Source organism: Mustela erminea, chromosome 6 (genome assembly GCF_009829155.1).
Source record: "Mustela erminea isolate mMusErm1 chromosome 6, mMusErm1.Pri, whole genome shotgun sequence".
Classification (NCBI taxonomy): Eukaryota; Metazoa; Chordata; class Mammalia; order Carnivora; family Mustelidae; genus Mustela; species Mustela erminea.
In genome coordinates this window covers 99,571,114-99,588,432 of record NC_045619.1, presented here as the reverse complement: position 1 = coordinate 99,588,432, position 17,319 = coordinate 99,571,114, and the positions used below count along the sequence as shown (strand labels likewise).

General features: G+C 44.8%; 1 protein-coding gene across 2 annotated transcripts in view; it reads left to right on the top strand.

Moving 5' to 3' along the window:
- Positions 1–4,333, top strand: part of SRGAP1 (SLIT-ROBO Rho GTPase activating protein 1) — a 266,183-nt gene extending 261,850 nt beyond the window's left edge. For both annotated transcript variants that reach the window (XM_032348868.1, XM_032348867.1), the window contains exon 22: positions 3,282–4,333. In XM_032348868.1, the coding sequence (XP_032204759.1) occupies positions 3,282–3,659 (378 nt within the window). In that variant the 3' untranslated portion in view covers positions 3,660–4,333. The remainder of the gene's footprint in view (positions 1–3,281) is intronic.
- The last annotated feature ends 12,986 nt before the right edge of the window (positions 4,334–17,319 follow it).

Sequence of the window (17,319 nt, the reverse complement as noted above, 5' to 3'; positions counted from 1 at the left end):
AAACAGTTAAATATTACTGTAGGAGAAATATGACCCTTTCAGCTTAGGAGAAATGCTGGATTAGTCTGTAAATAGTAGGAGAAATAATGGCTAGCTGAAGAACACCAGGTCTGGGTCCTCGTCTCCCTTCTCTTCCCAACAGTTAGTGCAGAAGACTTCATAGTTTTTTTCTAATGATTAAAATTGACAAAGTAAAGGTAAGACAAGATTGATTAATGGATTTTCTATCATTCTGCAATCTTTCCTCTAGTTTCACCCCCCCAGCATAGGCCATCAACAAATAATGGGTATCATCAGTGACGAAAGAGGTTTAATCTAAAGCATCTTCCAGCTGTCTGAAGCTTAAAAATGAACTAAATCAATCAAATGAGAAATAAATAAAACAAACTTGGGGAACTATTATAGATGGATTATTTTTAATAAAGAGTACCCAAGAAGACCTGTACCGATGTGACAAACTTCCAAGCTATTTCCAATATCCTAACTAAAGAAAATTTTGGATGTAAATTAGATTGTGAGGGGGTTTAATGTGTTTTTTAAAAATTAAACCAATTTTAAATGTATAACAGTTTTTCAGCAAAATCAAAAAGACTTGACCTTTTGGTTTTCTCTGTTTGAAATACTACACAAGGTCCTTGGAGACCTATATAGAACCAGTGAGATTTAATTACAGCTGAATTTAATGGTTTGAGAAATCCATAAGGTCCCTGCTTGTAATAAGCTGGTGAAACAGGATTTAGGTTAGAAAGACAGGGAATTAGGAGCTTAGGAGTGGGAAGGTATAACAATGCCTATTTAACCCTTTTGCTTCTAGAACCAGGAAATCCTTTTGTTTGTTCCTTTGCTTTTGTTTTTAAGTGGGCCCCATGCTAGGCATGGAGTCCAATACAGGACTCGAGCTCATGACCTGAGATCAAGACCTGAGCTGAGATCAAGAGTCAGATGCTTAACCCACTGAGCCACCCCAAGAAATCCTTTAATTGTAAATTATAAAAACAAAAACTCAACAGATAAATCAGGCTCTGCACAATCTCTCTGGGGCAAATAGTTATAAAAAAAATCCATATGTTTAGCATCAAATAGAAATCACATCTGAAAATAATCACTTGAAAAGTGACGTCATCCTCCCAGAATGGCTTCCAGCTGTGTCCTTTGTTTATCTTTCCATCTCTCTTCTTCAGATTTTCCCTTGAGGACGAGAAAGCCTGCCATCATGGTGTTCATACAATAAACATGCAGATTCTCTTATTAAACAAATCAGTGGCATCCCTGATGGGGCTTTTCTAAAAAATGACAGTATCCATATGCGATCACTGTAGCTTGGTTTATTCATTTAGCAAACCTTTACTGAGCACTTACTGTGTGCCAGGTCCTGTGCTAGGCTTTAGAGAAGCACCGTTAAATCATCAGCCAGCTGCTTTCTGAAGGTGCTTACGACCCTGGGAGGGATCGGAATATGGAAATCCATTCCCATTGTGTAGCGCCCATGGGAGGGTTATGTTCCAGCTGAGTGAAAGGAGCCCTGGGCGTGTAGAGAAGAGACATGCCAGTCAGCCTGGGTTGGTGGTTCTTCACCCGTCCTGTCCCACACAATGCTTCCACCTTTTCTGTGTGTGTGTGTGTGTGTGGTAAAACACATAATGTCCAATTTACCACCTTAACCATTTTTCACCACACAGTTCAGTGAAGTATATTCACGTTTTGTGAAACGGATCTCTGGAACTTTTTCTTCTTGCAAAACTGAAACCCCATACCCACTGAAGAACAACTTCCCTTTCTCCCCTCCCACCCCCAGCCCCTGGCCACCACCGTGCTGCTTTCTGCTGCTGTGAGTGTGACTACCTCACAGAAACGCAAACAGACAGTGTTTGTCTTCTCATGACTGGCCTCTTATTTCACTTAATGTCCTCAGGGTTTATCCATACTGTAGCATGTGGCAAGATTTTCTTCCTCTCTAAGGTGAATAATATTCCGTTGATGTGTAGACCACACTTTGCTCGTCTATTCATCCATCAATGGAACATACTGTACCTTTTTGAAATTGAAATAGGTATTTTGTCATTCCCCCTTTACTGTCTGAAATAAATTGACAGATGAGATACCTAATTTGAAACAGCATATAAAGCTCTAAATACAATATACAAAAATACAAGGAATTAAATATTAAAACAAGTATAATTCAGTTAATGCTTGAATAGGCTAAAAGACAAATTAATAAGATGCTTTCACCTACGTATATAATTACCATACATACAACAATTAAAAAATGCATATGAATATAGGATAGAGTTAGGGTCAGGGCTCAGGTTATTATAAATAGGATATTCACCTCCATCAACGTCTGAAGGACATTCAGAAGTTGAACAAGACGCAGGATAATTCATTGCATGTAAATTACCTGGAATATTGCAACAGATCTAGTACGTATAACCCAGCACACCAAATGCCACTAACGCCATCTTGTTCTTGTGCCATTCAAAAATACACACACACACACACACACACACACACACACAGGTGGCTCAGTGGGTTGAGTGACCAACTTGATTTCGGCTCAGGTCATGATCTCATGGGCGGTGAGACAGAACCCCACGCCAGGCTCTGTGCTCAGTGGGGAATCTATCTGAGACTCTCTCCCTCTGCCCTGCCCCCGACTCATGCTGACAACTCTCTCTTTCTCTCTCTCAAATAAATAAAGAAAGAAATCTCTTAAAAAATAAAATACTCACACAGCATACTACAAAAATGCCCTCTCTGGGGCAGTACCCTTCCACTGAGATCCCCTGGACAAGAGCATCAGAGAAAGGCTTAAACTGAATTTTGAACAACTGCTAGGAGTTAGATACAAACTAGTGAGTGCTCAAAATTATTTGTTAAATGAATGAAAGAAGGCTGCTTTTCATTCCCATTCCTATCTATTTCTTGAGAAATTGTTGCAGAGTCTAAACTGGAAGCTATCTTTTAACCATAAGCTGAGATAGAATTCTGAATAGTAAGTTAGCATGGAAGGTAGAAATTGCAAGAAGGCTGCCTGGCACCTTAGGACAGCCGGTGTTGGGTAGACGGTTCCGTGCACCCTTGCATCTTGGTCTGCTGAACATGCAGAGACAAAATAATTGTGGGCACTACATCTAAACATTCTACAGGTGGTGAAGCTGGAACAGCATTGCTCTTGGCGGCCCATCTGCTGTGAAACGAAGCGTAAGGGTTTCCGTACGTGAGTACTAATTACCGGTCCATTCCGTCTCTTTCTCTCTCTCTCTCTGGTTATCTTTCAACAGGATATCGAGGAGACGATGAACACTGCTCTGAATGAACTGCGAGAACTGGAGAGACAGAGTACAGCAAAGCATGCCCCCGACGTGGTGCTGGACACCTTAGAACAAGTGAAGAACGCTCCCACCCCGGCCACGTCTACGGAATCTCTCAGCCCTTTGCACAACGTGGCCCTCCGCAGCTCAGAGCCGCAGATCCGACGGAGCACTAGCTCCTCCAGTGATACAATGAGTACTTTCAAGCCCATGGTGGCACCGAGAATGGGTGTGCAGCTGAAGCCACCAGCCCTCCGGCCAAAACCTGCTGTTCTTCCAAAAACAAACCCTACCATAGGACCTGCCCCACCTTCCCAAGGTCCAGCAGACAAGTCTTGCACAATGTGAAGACCAAGTGGGCAAGGTCATCTGGGCTGGTGATTTTAAAAGAAACAGGTCACTGACAAAAGTCACTGATCCATAACTTTCCTTGTGCTTATAACTGGAGATTTTTGGCTTTTCTATGTTCTCGAATGTAATGTCTGAGACTAGCTAAATTAACAGGGGCATTTGTATTTTGTAATTTTTTTCCTTTTTTTTTTTTAAATAACTGGACATATCTATGTCATTTTAAAGACAATAGAAACACTTAGATTTACTTGAAAATCCAATGCTGCACCATTTGTAATGAAGGCAACACCGCTCCAGCCTCCACGTGGTAGAGTGCTTTGGGCTTAGTGTAGTGTGGGTGAGTCAGAAACGTCTGGATCCAAAGGCATGAGAATCGGAGTTCCAGGCCCCGGTGTGAAACCACTGTTGGCCTGCATGGCACTTGGGGTAGTAGCTGAAAGGTTGCCAGTGGCATTGTTAGGTAGCTGACCGTGAGCCCCTCTGCCCCGTGCAGTGGGACGTTCCCGGGCGAACTTGCAGTCCACCGCCTGAATGAGTTGGATGGTTGCCTCTTTCATAAGAGCCATTTCCCTCGGGTCCAGGTTAAAAGCTCAAAAGAATGGGGTCAAAAAAAAAAAAAAAAAAAAAAAAGAATGGGGTCAGAACCCCTGCAGTTACTGCTTGAGCTAAACCTAAGAGGAGAGAGAGAGAATCCTCCCGAGCTCTCAGCGTGACTCCTTCCACAAGCCTGCTTAGGCCCCCGAAGATTTCCAAGTCCATCCCCTGCATTCACAAAGGACCAGAACAGTCTAATTTCAAAGACTTGTGGTTACGCTACTCCCCAGACTCCTTCAGAGATCTGTTGTTGCTAACTGCCTAGGGAATACTTCTAGCTCCCCTAAATCGCTGTGTTCTCCCCCTGGAAATGGAGCACAAACACGGCACACAAGTCCTTGCCTCACTCAGCTTTCTCTTCCAGCTAAATGACCTCGGTTCCTTTAAACATGCTACAGAGGCCTGAGGAACCTAAGTGGAATCCCCAGCTCTGCTCTCCGTGTGTCTTTCTGAGCCAGCCGAGAACTAGCTACGGTACCCAAGGATGGGCCATGCTGGCCCAGGTGGGAGAGGCACCTCATGGTTCCATGGTGACTTCCTTCCAACCTAGCACCCTGGATCCATTGACTTTTTCCTTTTTTTTTCCACATGGTCTCAAGAGAACTCAGATAGTCAGGTGAGCTCCATGAGGGACCCTCTTCCTCTGACATCTGAGCCCCCAAAACAGTTTTCTCTGTGTTTTTCCTCTATCTTAAAAAGTTGTTTTGAATTCAGTTGTTTTTGCTAAGGTACAAATCACCACTCCTACCAACAGCAGCTTATGTCATCCTATCTCTGTCACTGAACTTACTGATGAAGAGACTTTTTTTCTTTTTTTTTTTTTAAAGAAAAATGGATGGCACAGAATAACCCCTCTCCCTCTCAACCACCATTATTTCCTTCTAGGTTTGGATTCAAACTGGCAGCCACTGGGCTGCCCATCCAAGAGTGACAGAGTATGGACTTGAATCTCTTAACCCACTAGCGAATGCCTCCTGCAGGAAAGAATGAGGATCTGTACTAAAAATCAAGATCGTTACTGTGATCTCTCCCTCTATCTGCCAATCTAATCATTCTAATGCAGAGAGATAGGACATTAATCCATTAATAAGATAAGGTTACCTTTCAAAGTCACACTTCTGGTTGCTTGTCTGTGGCCTAATTTTACAAATGGATTGAATGGAGAATTTTTTCAACTATTTCCAGGTATGGTAAGCTTTCAAATCTGAGTTTTCTGAAGCATCCTCTTTGCCCACTTTGAAAACAATGCCCCATCGGCATCTTATCCGGCCCCTCACCAGGGGTCTCTTGAGCCTCAGTGGTCCCTCAGCAACTCAAGACACCATGGACACTCAGCCAGGATTGAGCTCTGAATAGCACTAACCCTTTTAAACCATCTTCCCAAATTCCTCGGAAACTGAAACTTTCCTGAATAACCTCTCAGTTCTTTTCAGATTCCACTTTGGTCTCTAATTCTCTGCTACTATATGGGGAAACAGAAGCAGAGAACAAAAATGAAAACAATGAAGTGGGGAGGAGACTTTAGATATTTTTTAGACATTGAAAGAAAAAGTATTTCTTTAAAGCATTTTTCCATCTTTGATGGAAGAGTAAGATGTGAACAGAGGTCATCAAAAGGGCAGAGGCATGTTGAATTTGTTATGGGGAGAAGAGGTATCTTTTACAAGTTATAACTTAGATCTTACTCCTGCAAGTTTATGTCTTCAGACTTTTCCCTGGTAATCCCGCGCAATGTCTCCTCTCTTCAGTGTTTACACCTCTGATGAAACGAAGGTTGCCTCTCCAACCACCAAATTCGGATTCTGCTCCCTTGGGTAGCAGAAGACATGCTGCTCTAAAGCCTCAGGACTCAGAGGCTGTGCCTTCTTGCAGGAAACATCTCATGCTCTCCCCTCACTCCCTTAACATCTCTCTCTTCTGTCCCTATACTCCTGGTGATATCCTGCAGCCTTTCTTTTTCTTTTTCTTTCTTTCTTTTTTTTTTTCCATCTCCCCTCCCCCATTCCCATGGATGTGACCTCACAGCAAGTAAGGATTCACCTTTTCTTACTTTGTTTTAGTAAGGAGTCTTCAGATTCCAGGGCCACTTCACAAAGGATCCAGAATAACACTCTGTAAGCTCATTAAAAGTTTCTGCAGCCGGAGGCTTCACCCAGCACGTGGCCCTCTGTACAGCTACAGGTGTAGCCGTGGGGAGGAGGGAAGGTGCGAGGGATGGGCAGAAAGAAAAGAACCTGGAGATGTTACAATTCCCAGTTTCAAGGACCAGATCCTTCTTCATGCACAGTTTGGGAAGGATCATTCTGATGGCTCTAAAGAGCTGAGCAGACTCCACTTACACAAGAATAGATACTCACAGCTGATACAACTGTTCATGTCCCATCCACAGAACTCAACAGAAGTAGGCTTACCAAGTTGACCTTTTGGTCAGGGTCAGGGTTGTTAGGAGAGGATCATTAGGAGAGAGAGAAAAGTACTTAGTACAGATTTTCTGATGAGTGTCCTATAAATGATTTGAGCCAGTCAAATGGCCCTATGCAGAGCTCTACATTCATGTTCAGTCAACACTATCGCTCAACAGTTTTGCACATTTTCACGCAACGTAATTTGACTTTGGTGCTCCTTGAGCCATACATAGAAAAATTTACAGCAGGGTCCCACTTACTCTACAGCAGTGAGCGTGAACAGCCCTCAGTGGATAGAGCAGGTCACACTGTATCAGTCGAGAGTTTTCTTGGTACTTTTGCCATTCCCAAAATGAGCTTGTAATTTAATTAAGGAAAAGATACAAGTGGGAAGGGTAGTGGTCTCTTCAGCTTTGGGAATGACACGGGGTCTATAAAATGAAGAAACTTTAATATGATAATTACAGCCTCTAAAATTTAAAGAGCCCACACTATATGTGAGGTAACTGGAATTTAAATAAACTTTCAGAAAATAAAGAGCCCAGAGATCCTTTGAGGGTTTAGAAGACTTCGGATTTGGGATCACATTCATTTTATTCCACAATAGTGAGAGGCCACGAATGCAGGAAAAGCACTTGGGACTGAGTCGTGCCCTGGGTTACCCACCACTGACTCCGCAGAAGGGGAGCAACTTAGAGGTAAAGGCTCACCCGTGTATGCAATAGAGCTCCCCACTCCAGACCCCCCCACCCCAGCTGAAAACCCAGCCTCCAGCTGGGCTGGGGTGTCCGGCTGTGTTTGGCACACACACTACCCCCCACTACCCCTGGTTCAGATCAGTAAAACAAACTGGAAATCAAGCTTTCACTTACCCTAGTATACTTTCTTTAAAAAAAATAAATAGTCTATGTGGTATAATCGAATGGGTACCTGTATCTTTAAATTACATAGGGACTTTTGTATGTTTAAATAATTGTACTGGGTTCCATAATGCTTATCTTAGAAACTGTTTAGTAAAATATATAAGCCGTGCATTTGTGAATGCCCCCTTTAGAGCATTCATCCAAGTTCAATGTGTAGTGTGATGGTTATTCTAGATGTTTAAAGTAAAGTGAGTGGCTGTGTAACAGGAGAGACTGCTATTTACCTATGGACTGGAGGGTAACTCCTGCCCACTTAATTAAATCAGTATTGTCCTTTTCTGTTGGTTTGATCAATTACAGTACTGGTAGCTTCCTGCTTGTGACTGTTACCTAAATGGTGTCGATGTACATCTGTAGTATGTACATGTGAAGTGCCTTTCTATTTTAGAGGAGTTTTAGCCTTGCTTTTTACTGTTTCCCGCCCCCCCCCATCCATCCACCCCACCCCGCTCCTGCTCCCTGACAACCCCCTCCCCTCGCCCCCACCTCTGCTTCCAGCCCCAATTCCTACCGCCCACAGGAGTGGATACTTCCTCTGCCTTCTCCCTGCTTCTCCGTGCCCTTTCCTGTGCCTCGGTGCTCAGTATCGTCCGTCTTGCATCCTTGTCTGTCATCAGACTGTCTCGTTTTGCTGGTAGCCGTGACTGTGCCTTTCCCGCCCGCAGTGTCCCCGCATCCCCCCTCCCTCTCTGAGCTGCTGCCGCCCAACGTGCGTCGCCTGTCCGCCTGTTACAGTCCCTGGGCTCTGAGGCGGAAATAGGGGGGATGCTGTTACAGTTCTGGAAGAAAAGAAATGTTCTGTTAATCTGTTGTGACAATGCACTTTTATGTATAGTACTGTACATTCTGGCATGTACCACTCCAGGCTTCAGTATACAGTCGGGTCTGCTCTTCACGGTGTATCTTTATAATAAATAAGATAGTTCTGGCTGCCTTTTGTCTTCGAGTTGGTGCGATTCCGTGGTGTTTCATTCCTTTCCTTTCTTTTTCTAATCACTGTTAACCCCCTCCCCCAGAGAGCTGAGTTGCAATTAGATGGTGAGAAACTACCTTTTGTTTTGTTTTGTTGTTTTTTACTGTTTTTATTTGTGAACTTGAAAATGAGACCTCATGCACAGAGCCTTGATAATGAAGCCAGAGTTTTTCAGAGGGTGATTTGGAGATTCCTGTGTGGTAAGGAAAGGGGATTGGGAGAGGGCAAGCAAGCTTCTAAACACTATCCATATTGAAATCTTTCCTGAAAAGGATTCCTTGGGGGGCGCCTGGGTGGCTCAGTGGGTTAAGCTGCTGCCTTCGGCTCAGGTCATGATCTCAGGGTCCTGGGATCGAGTCCCACATCGGGCTCTCTGCTCAGCAGGGATCCTGCTTCTCTCTCTCTCTCTCTACCAGCCTCTCTACCTACCTGTGCTCTCTCTCTGTCAAATAAATAAATAAATAATCTTTATTAAAAAAAAAAAGAAAAGCAAAGGATTCTTTGGCATAGTACATCTTGTCAAGCTGATCTTTGGTTTCATTTGAATACACTGAAATGCAATCCTTAGGTATAGACTATGTTTAGAATTCCCCATGTATTGATATATTTTCCTTCAAACATTAAAATAAACAAAAACAAAAACAAATTCTTGAGGTCTATCAATACCAAATAGATAGTTTTTTAAAAATTATCAGTAATGTGCTGGATTGAGTACTGATAAGAGTTGCAGAATTTTTTAAAATGATGCATAAATCAAGGGAAAAAACTTCACTGGAGTGTAAATTACAAAAAGGAAAGTGCACAAATCATTAACATAAGAATTTTCACAAAGTAACACTCTCTCATATCCACTGCCCAGATCAATAAACAGCACACTGTCAGCAGCATCCCAGAAGCTAGCCTTGGGCCTCTCCAAAGTTAATATCCTCAGGAACAATACCATGGTTTTGTATTGCCTGTCGTTTTAACTTTCTAGAAATGGCCTCCTGGTATGTAGATCTTGTGTCTGGCTCCTTCTGTGAAATATATGATTGTGATACAAACATGTTGTTACATGTAACTAGTTTCCTTCATTGTGACTGGCATATAAAATTCTATTACATGGATATGCTCTGTATTTATTTTATATTTCCTGATTAAACATGGGGTATTATATACAAAAATCTTTAAACATGGAACAAGTGAATGGGGAAAAGCCACCCGTGAAAGGAAATATTTTCCTAAAACAGATGGAATGATGTTGAGCAAAGCCATTAACAGGAAGGCCTACCCGAAAGCAAGTGAGCCATTTTAAGACCAGAATTCGATTTAGAGGCTGTCCCATGGGAATGAATGAGCAAATCAGACTATGGGATTGCTCTGGGAAAGACCTCATTGTCCTGCGTCACCGCTAGGTCTAAAGGCCCCAGCCTGCCTCAACCGTCTCTGAGTGTGCCTACTTCCTCACATCCCTCCTTCCAGAGTGAGAGTCCCATGTGAGCCTGTCTGGTTGACAACTCCGTCTGCTCATATGCCAGTAGTACCCTGGAAGAATATTAGCAAGGCAGAGAAGGAATTGTCTGGCTTCTCCTTTGGGTAGTTGGGATTCCTAACGTGGAAAACTCCCCACGCTTGATCTAAAGTGCCAAAACGGTCCTGGAAAGCCAAAATCAATGGCAAGTTCCATTGTACAGGCCATATATCTCCATTTCAATTTGGGAAAATATGGTCAATATGCCTTTTAAATAGGCACATTTAAAAGCATAGGTTCTTTATTCTTCAGTGGCCTTTCATCTGTGTCTACATAGTAGAAAACTTGCCTTCTATAATTAATGGGCTGGCAGAAAGGGCTACTTAAGATGGCTAAAGTTCCCGCTCCAACAGGAGAACAAAGGCCCAAGCAGGAATCTGAGACCCCCCGCCCCGGGCTCCAGTGGACCAATGGGACCCCGAAGAGCAGGCAAGATATCCGAATAAGGGAAACTTGCCAAAAGACCCCTGAGCTCCCCTCGAGACCCCTTAAAAGCCCCCTCCTCCCTGCCTTGGGCGCGACTTCCACCACTCTGCTTTCCAGAGTTGCGGAACCTCGCCCGAGGGTGCCCACCTCCTCTCGAGGGTGCCCACCTCCTCCCGGCGCAACTTTCCTGGCGCCCCTTCTCCTGAGCCCTGAAACTTCGCCGGAGAGTGTTTTTAATAAATCTTGCCTTGCACCCACTTTGCCTGATGTTGTGTTTATCTCGCCAGAAAAACTTTACAATTAAGAATGAAACTGTCATTTTATCAATGTTACTCCTCAGCAAAAGAAGCTGGAGAGCTAGGACTGGGCTAATGGGAGAGATAACGTGTGTGTGTGTGTGTGAGAGAGAGAGAGAGAGAGAGAGAACACAAGTGAGCACTCCTCCTAGAGTCATGAAACAACATGCTTGGTTCAGCATTCGTATCTTGAAGGAAGGGATAAGGTGAGCCAGGATGTCTCCAGCTCTAGGATATTTGCAACCCAATCTGGTGACTGGTGGGTACACCCTTCATATCCATAAGCTCTCTATCAGCTGTGCTCCTGAGGGTAAATGGCTCTCTTTTTGCTACTTTGGTGGGCAGCTCAAGTGAGGACTAGTGTTGAATTCCCTTCTCAGGGATAATGCTTCCTAATACATTGCCTTTGACATACCCAGGGAATCTCTTGTGTAACCATCATGTCTCTCTAAATGAAAGTGAATGATCGTACACTGATGTGATATTAACTAACTTGAAAATGAGACTTGGGGGTCCTAGGCCTTTGATGGACAACATCCATTAAAAAAACAAAAGGCAATATGACCGGGTTGAATAATAGAAGCTACCATCCCTGAGCCAAAGATCATTATCACATTAGTAACTGAATATTAGCAGAGGGAAAGAGGGAAATAAATTTTATTTTTTATAAAGATTTTATTTATTTATCTGTCAGAGAGCACAACCAAGGGGAGTGGCAGATAGAGGGAGAAGCAAGCTCCCCACAGAGCCAGGAACCCGATGCAGGACTCAATCCCAGGACCCTGGGATCATGACCTGAGCCAAAGATAGATGCTTAACCAACTGAGCCACCCAGGCACCCCAGAAGAAGGAAAGAAATTTTAAATAAGACAAAATTGATTACCTGGTCCTAATTCAAACTCAGTTACTGGACTTCATCAAATCACCAGCCATACCTCAGTTTCCCAAACAGAAATAATCCACAGTGAGATTTTAATATATTGTCTTCTAATCTTAAGCTGTTCTTATTTTTAGCACAGTTAAATTCATACTCTGTATATAACTGTGTGTCCTTGGGTTTTTCTCCCTCACATCAGTTCACACTGAAAGTGTCAATGAACATGATTTTTGTTAATGGCTACATAATATTCTAGCATATGAACATACTGTCATTTATTTAATCATTTTCTTTATCATTGAGTGACTCTGTTTGCATGTTTCGATTTTTCAGTTGAATAATATGTTGTAGTGAGCAGCTCCATACACAGTCACTGTCTGCATTTTGGGACGTTAATTTGACATCGACTCCAAAAGGTGAAAAAACTGATTCGGGGGTATCAGCATCTCTAAGATTCATGATAAATGCTGCCAGAGAGATGGCGCACATTTACACGACTGCCAGCAATGTGAAAGCACACACAATAGAAGTTTAAAATCCTGTCATTTTTTGCCTTTGCCGATGTAATAGGTAAATGACAGGTTCGATCTACATTCTTGGCAGCCTTTGTTACATGCACACCCACACTTCCAGAATGGAAATCTCCCCGTCTTATTCACGTCTTCGTCCTAAGCGTCAGATATCTCACTGTGGTTTCATCTGAACATCATCACAGACTTTCCTCAGGCACCTTACATTCAGCAGACCTAGAAACCAACACTATCTTTAATTCCAAAATATATTTGGCACCCTTGACTTCCAATCTGTTTTACTGACTTTTTTTTTTTAAGATGTTATTCATTTATTTGACAGAGAAAGATCACAAGTAGGCAGAGTGTCAGGGGGAAGCAGGCTCCCCGCTGAGCAGAGAGCCCGATGTGGGGCTCGATCCCAGAACCCTGAGACCATGACCCGAGCCGAAGGCAGAGGCTTAACCCACTGAGCCACCCAGGCACCCCTGTTTTATCGACTTTTATCTCCACTTTAACCCCATTCTGTGCCCCACTCCTTCCTGCCTCAACTATGCAGTAGCCTCCTGCATCCTTTTCTTGGGTCCCCTGTCTCCTTTTTGCAACACTGACCTATACTCTTGCTAATCAGCTTTCTTCAATACAAAACTAAACATAAAACTAACAATCATTAGGGACCCCTGCGTGGCTCAACCTGGGTGGTTAAGCATCTGCCTTCAGCTCAGGTCCTGGGATCGAGCCCCAGGTCAGGCTCCCTGCTCAGCGGGGGTTCTGCTTCTCCCTCTGCGCCTTTACCCTGCTCACACTCTCTCGCTAATAAAAAATTCTTTAAAAAAAAAAAAACCAAAAAACCTAACAACCATTGGACAAACAAAACTTTGCTTTGTACCAGGCATTTTTTTTTCATATATATTTTCATTTTAAATACAATCTAACCCCCAATGTGGGGCTCGAACTCATGACCCCAAGATCCAAGAGTCACTTGCTCCACTGACTGAGCCAGCCAGCCTCCCGCCAGGCCTTGTTTCAAACATATTAATAATAAATAACATGTATTAAGTCCCAGAGACCATTCTACAAGTAAGAATTAATTTAATCCTCATAAGAAAGCCAAAAGAAAGAGCTACAATGATTAGCATCCTTACGTAAAAGAAAATTAAGCCAGAAAGCAGCTAAGAACTTGCTGTGGAGGCTGCCTGGGTGGCTCTGGTGGTTGAGGGCCTGACCCTCGGTTTCGGCTCAAGTCATGATCTCGGGGTGATGAGACCAAACCCCATGCTGGGCTCCATGCTCCGCTCACATCTGCTTGAGATGCTCTCTCCCTTTCTTTGCCCATCCGCATTGCTTGTGCTTTAGATAGATAGATGATAGGTAGATAGATAGGCACATAGATAACATTCTTTGAAAAAAAAAAAAAAGAAAAGAAAAAGAGAAGAAACAGAACCCCTTGCTGTGGCCACAGAGCTAGGCACTGGCAGGGCCAGGATTGCACTCCATGCTGCCCGATCCTGGGGGCTGCTGCTGGCCCTGTAAGATGCTCCCCATCCTTCTGCTGCTCAAAGCCACATGGGAAGGCCCGGAACTCTGTCTTTTCCATCTTTGCATCTTCTCACCTCACACACTGCTAACCAACTGGCACATCAGTGAAACTGAAATGAACTCATTCTCTGCCATCCTCTTCCTCCTGCCATTTCAACACCAGTGCCCCCCACTTCCTCTCAAGAACCTCCATTTTCCCCCAAGTCCAGTTCCTTTTCCCTGAACACGCCCAGCTGCATGCCCCCTCAGCCCACTCGGGCCATCCCTCAGCCTCAGGTGTCCCCTACCTCACTCGGGTATCTGCCCATCGAAGTCAGGGTTGTCCTTGAAAGCCCAACTAAAAGGCCACATGGTCCATGAAGCATTCCCCAGATCTGGTGGCAGGTGTCCCTCACTTTCTCCTGCATATGATTCCATGTGGTTCACTTTCCTCTGCTCACGCCCTCCGCTCAGGGTGTGACTGTGAACAAGGTGTGCAAGCTTCCAGTCTCATGAACTGTATTCTCTGTTTGATAACAAGCACCAAACAAACCAACCGACAACTATTTTGGCAAAACAATTCCAGATGCTAATAACTCCTGCAGAAAGTCAAGGAGAAACAGAAAGGAGTGATACGATGTAGGGAGCCTGGGAGGGGAACTCCAGGTGGGACAGCTTGGAAGTCACCTCTGTGGTGATCAGATCTGACCTAAGATCTGATTGATGGGAAGGAACCAGCATGTGAAAAGGAAGAGATAGACTGGAGGCAGAGGGACGCGCTCATGCAAGTGCCCTGCGCATTGGCTGCGGCCACACGTAGCGTGGTTAGGGAGTTAAAGATGGCCATCGTGGCTGGAGGGCTCCAAGGAGAGCTGGGGAGAAAGAGGAAGATGGAGAGTGGATAGAGACCAGGTTTTGGAGGACTTTGGAGGCCAAAGCATGTAAGATAGCTGGATGTCATTCCAAGTTCAAGGGAAGCCCCTGGAAGGATCTAAGCAGGAACGCAACATCAGCTATGCTTATAAAACCATAAGGATGTGTCACCTCACACCTGTTAGAATGGCCATGGAAAGAAAGAAAGGGAGGAATGGAGGGAGGAAGGACTCCTTCTACCTCTTCTCCAGAAGGGAGAGAGGGAAGGGAGGAGATGGGGGGAAAACCGAGCGTTGGCAGGGATATGGAGCAACTGGAATCTATCCACATTGGTAGGATTGTAGAATGACGCAGCTGCTATGGAAAACAGTGTGGACTTTCCTCAAAAAATTAAAAACAGAACTACTATATGATCTGGCAAGCCCACTTTGGGGTATCTATCCACAGAACTGTGAAGAGATCTTCGTGTACTCCTGTTACCACAGCGCTATCCGCAATGGCCATGAAAGCTGTGGAAATGTCCATCAGCAAGCCGGCGGATAAAGAAGACGTGAAGCACACGTTCGGCCTTACAAAGGAAGGAGGAAGGCCTGTCACACGCTCCAGCATGGATCTTGAGGCCATCAGGTCAAGTGAAATAAGCCAGTTACAAAAAGACAGATACTGTACAAGTCCACTTAGGTGAGGTATCTAGAGTAGTCAGACTCTTGGAAAGTAGAGTGGTGGTGGCCAGGGGTTGGGGGGGTGGCGGGGAGAGGGGCAGGCGGGAGTTGCTCAGTGGGTAGAGAGCTTCAGCTGTGCAAGATGAAACACAGATAGAGAGCCGTTGCACAACAGCGAGCATGTTTAAAGCTACTGTCGTGTACATGCGAAAATAGTACGATGGTGAATTTTTATGTGTTTTTTACAATTATAAGAAAGATGATCACTCTAGATGCTGTGAGAATCACCTGGCTGTGGGGATGTAAGGAGGGAATGGCAAGAACGAAGTGGAAGACCACAGTTAAGAAGCAACAGTGCGAGATGAGGGTGGCATGGACTGTTGGAGACGGAGAAGAAGGGACAGATTGGGAGTCAATTGAACTCAAAGAGTTCAATCAACAAGATTGGCAGATATGTTGGATATGGGAATAGAGAAAAAGGAAGAAGCAAGACTGACTCCCAGGTTTGTGTTTTCAAGCAACTGGGTAGACAATGTTGGCATTCACTTAGGAAATACCCAGGAAGAGGAAGAGGTCAGCAAGAGGGACCAACCAAGAATTCAGGTTTGGACTTACTTAAGATGGCTGTTGGCCTTTTAAGCGGAGACATCTGGGAGGTGACCGGATCTGACTCAGGGCGGGTATGTCAGTTTGGTATTGAAAGGTATGAGACTAGAGGAGCTTGCCTAGAAACACAGAGAGAGAGGAAGGATGAGAGCCCAGAACCAGGACCTCCTGCTAAGGGAACGTGCAGAGTTTTGGCCGAATGAGGGGTGAGCTGGGGAGATAGAGCAGCAAGGGAGGAAGGGGAAGACTGGGAGAGTGTAACACCTTAAGTAATGTTCTCGGGCCAGAAGCATTTGTTCTCTCTGCTTAGGAGAGTCCTAGAATTTCCTGAGATGTTAGAGTGGCTTGTCTTCTCACCTCGCTAAGGTCACTTCTTTGAAGAGCCTCTCCCGCATCCCTCGACCTAAAGAAGTGCACCCGGCCTCCTGCCCTGCTCTCTGTCAGGACTCCCGACTCTGTCTGCTAGCAGGAGATACAAATCCTTATGATCGCTTTAAGTTATTAACACCATCTTAACTTGGTCATTTGCAACGTTGTTTGGTCCCATGTAAATAATGCAAACTTCACATTTCACTGCAATGAACATTCTCCTCCCCACCTCCAGCTAGGGTCAGCCACGGAGGAGAAACCAAGATCTAGAAGACAAGGAACCAGGACTTTTTCCTTAGAGAAGTGCTTTGGTGAGTTTCAGAGACGCCTGACCGCACCAGTCTCTGCGGGATCTCTCTCTGTCCTCAGCAGGCAGGAAGCCTGCTCAGTCTGCTTGCGAGGTTCTGTCCCTACTTCCAGCCGATCCTTCCACCAAGATCTAAGGTGCCACTAACTCCGCCTTCTCTTGCAGAGAGTTCAGCCCACGTCATGCCCCCCCACGCCCTGCAGACTCTGGAAGTGCAGCTAGCCCTCATCCCCAGCTCTCTGTCACCCCCTCCATCAGCATCTTACCTAAAGAGCTCACAGGGAAGTCAGACTCTGCTCCACTGTATCTCTCCACTGTGGGGCATGTAAGTCAAAATTTGGGGAGCGGAGGGGTGCCCGTGGATGCCCTTCTCACTAAGCTGGAAGTGAGCACCAGCCACCCAATCTCCTCCTTTGAGGGGTACTCCCAGCACACCCACACTTCTCTCTAAACGCCTCTTCAAAAATCATTCTCCAAATATCCAGCTTCTTTCTTTTTTAAGATGTTATTCATTTATTTGACAGAGAGAGAGAGAGATCACAAGTAGGCAGCGAGGCAGGCAGAGGGAGAGGGGGAAGCAGGCTCCCTGCTGAGCAGAGAGCCTGATGCGGGGCTCAGTTGCAGGGCTCAATCCCAGGACCCTGAGACCATGACCTGAGCCAAAGGCAGAGGCTTAACCCACTGAGCCGCCCGGGAACCTCAATATCCAGCTTCTGTATGCCACTAGAGGAAAGTGAGGCATTCACAAGCTTTTAATGAAATCCTTTGAAAATGCTCATGTTGATTTGGTCTCATACATGAGAATATGA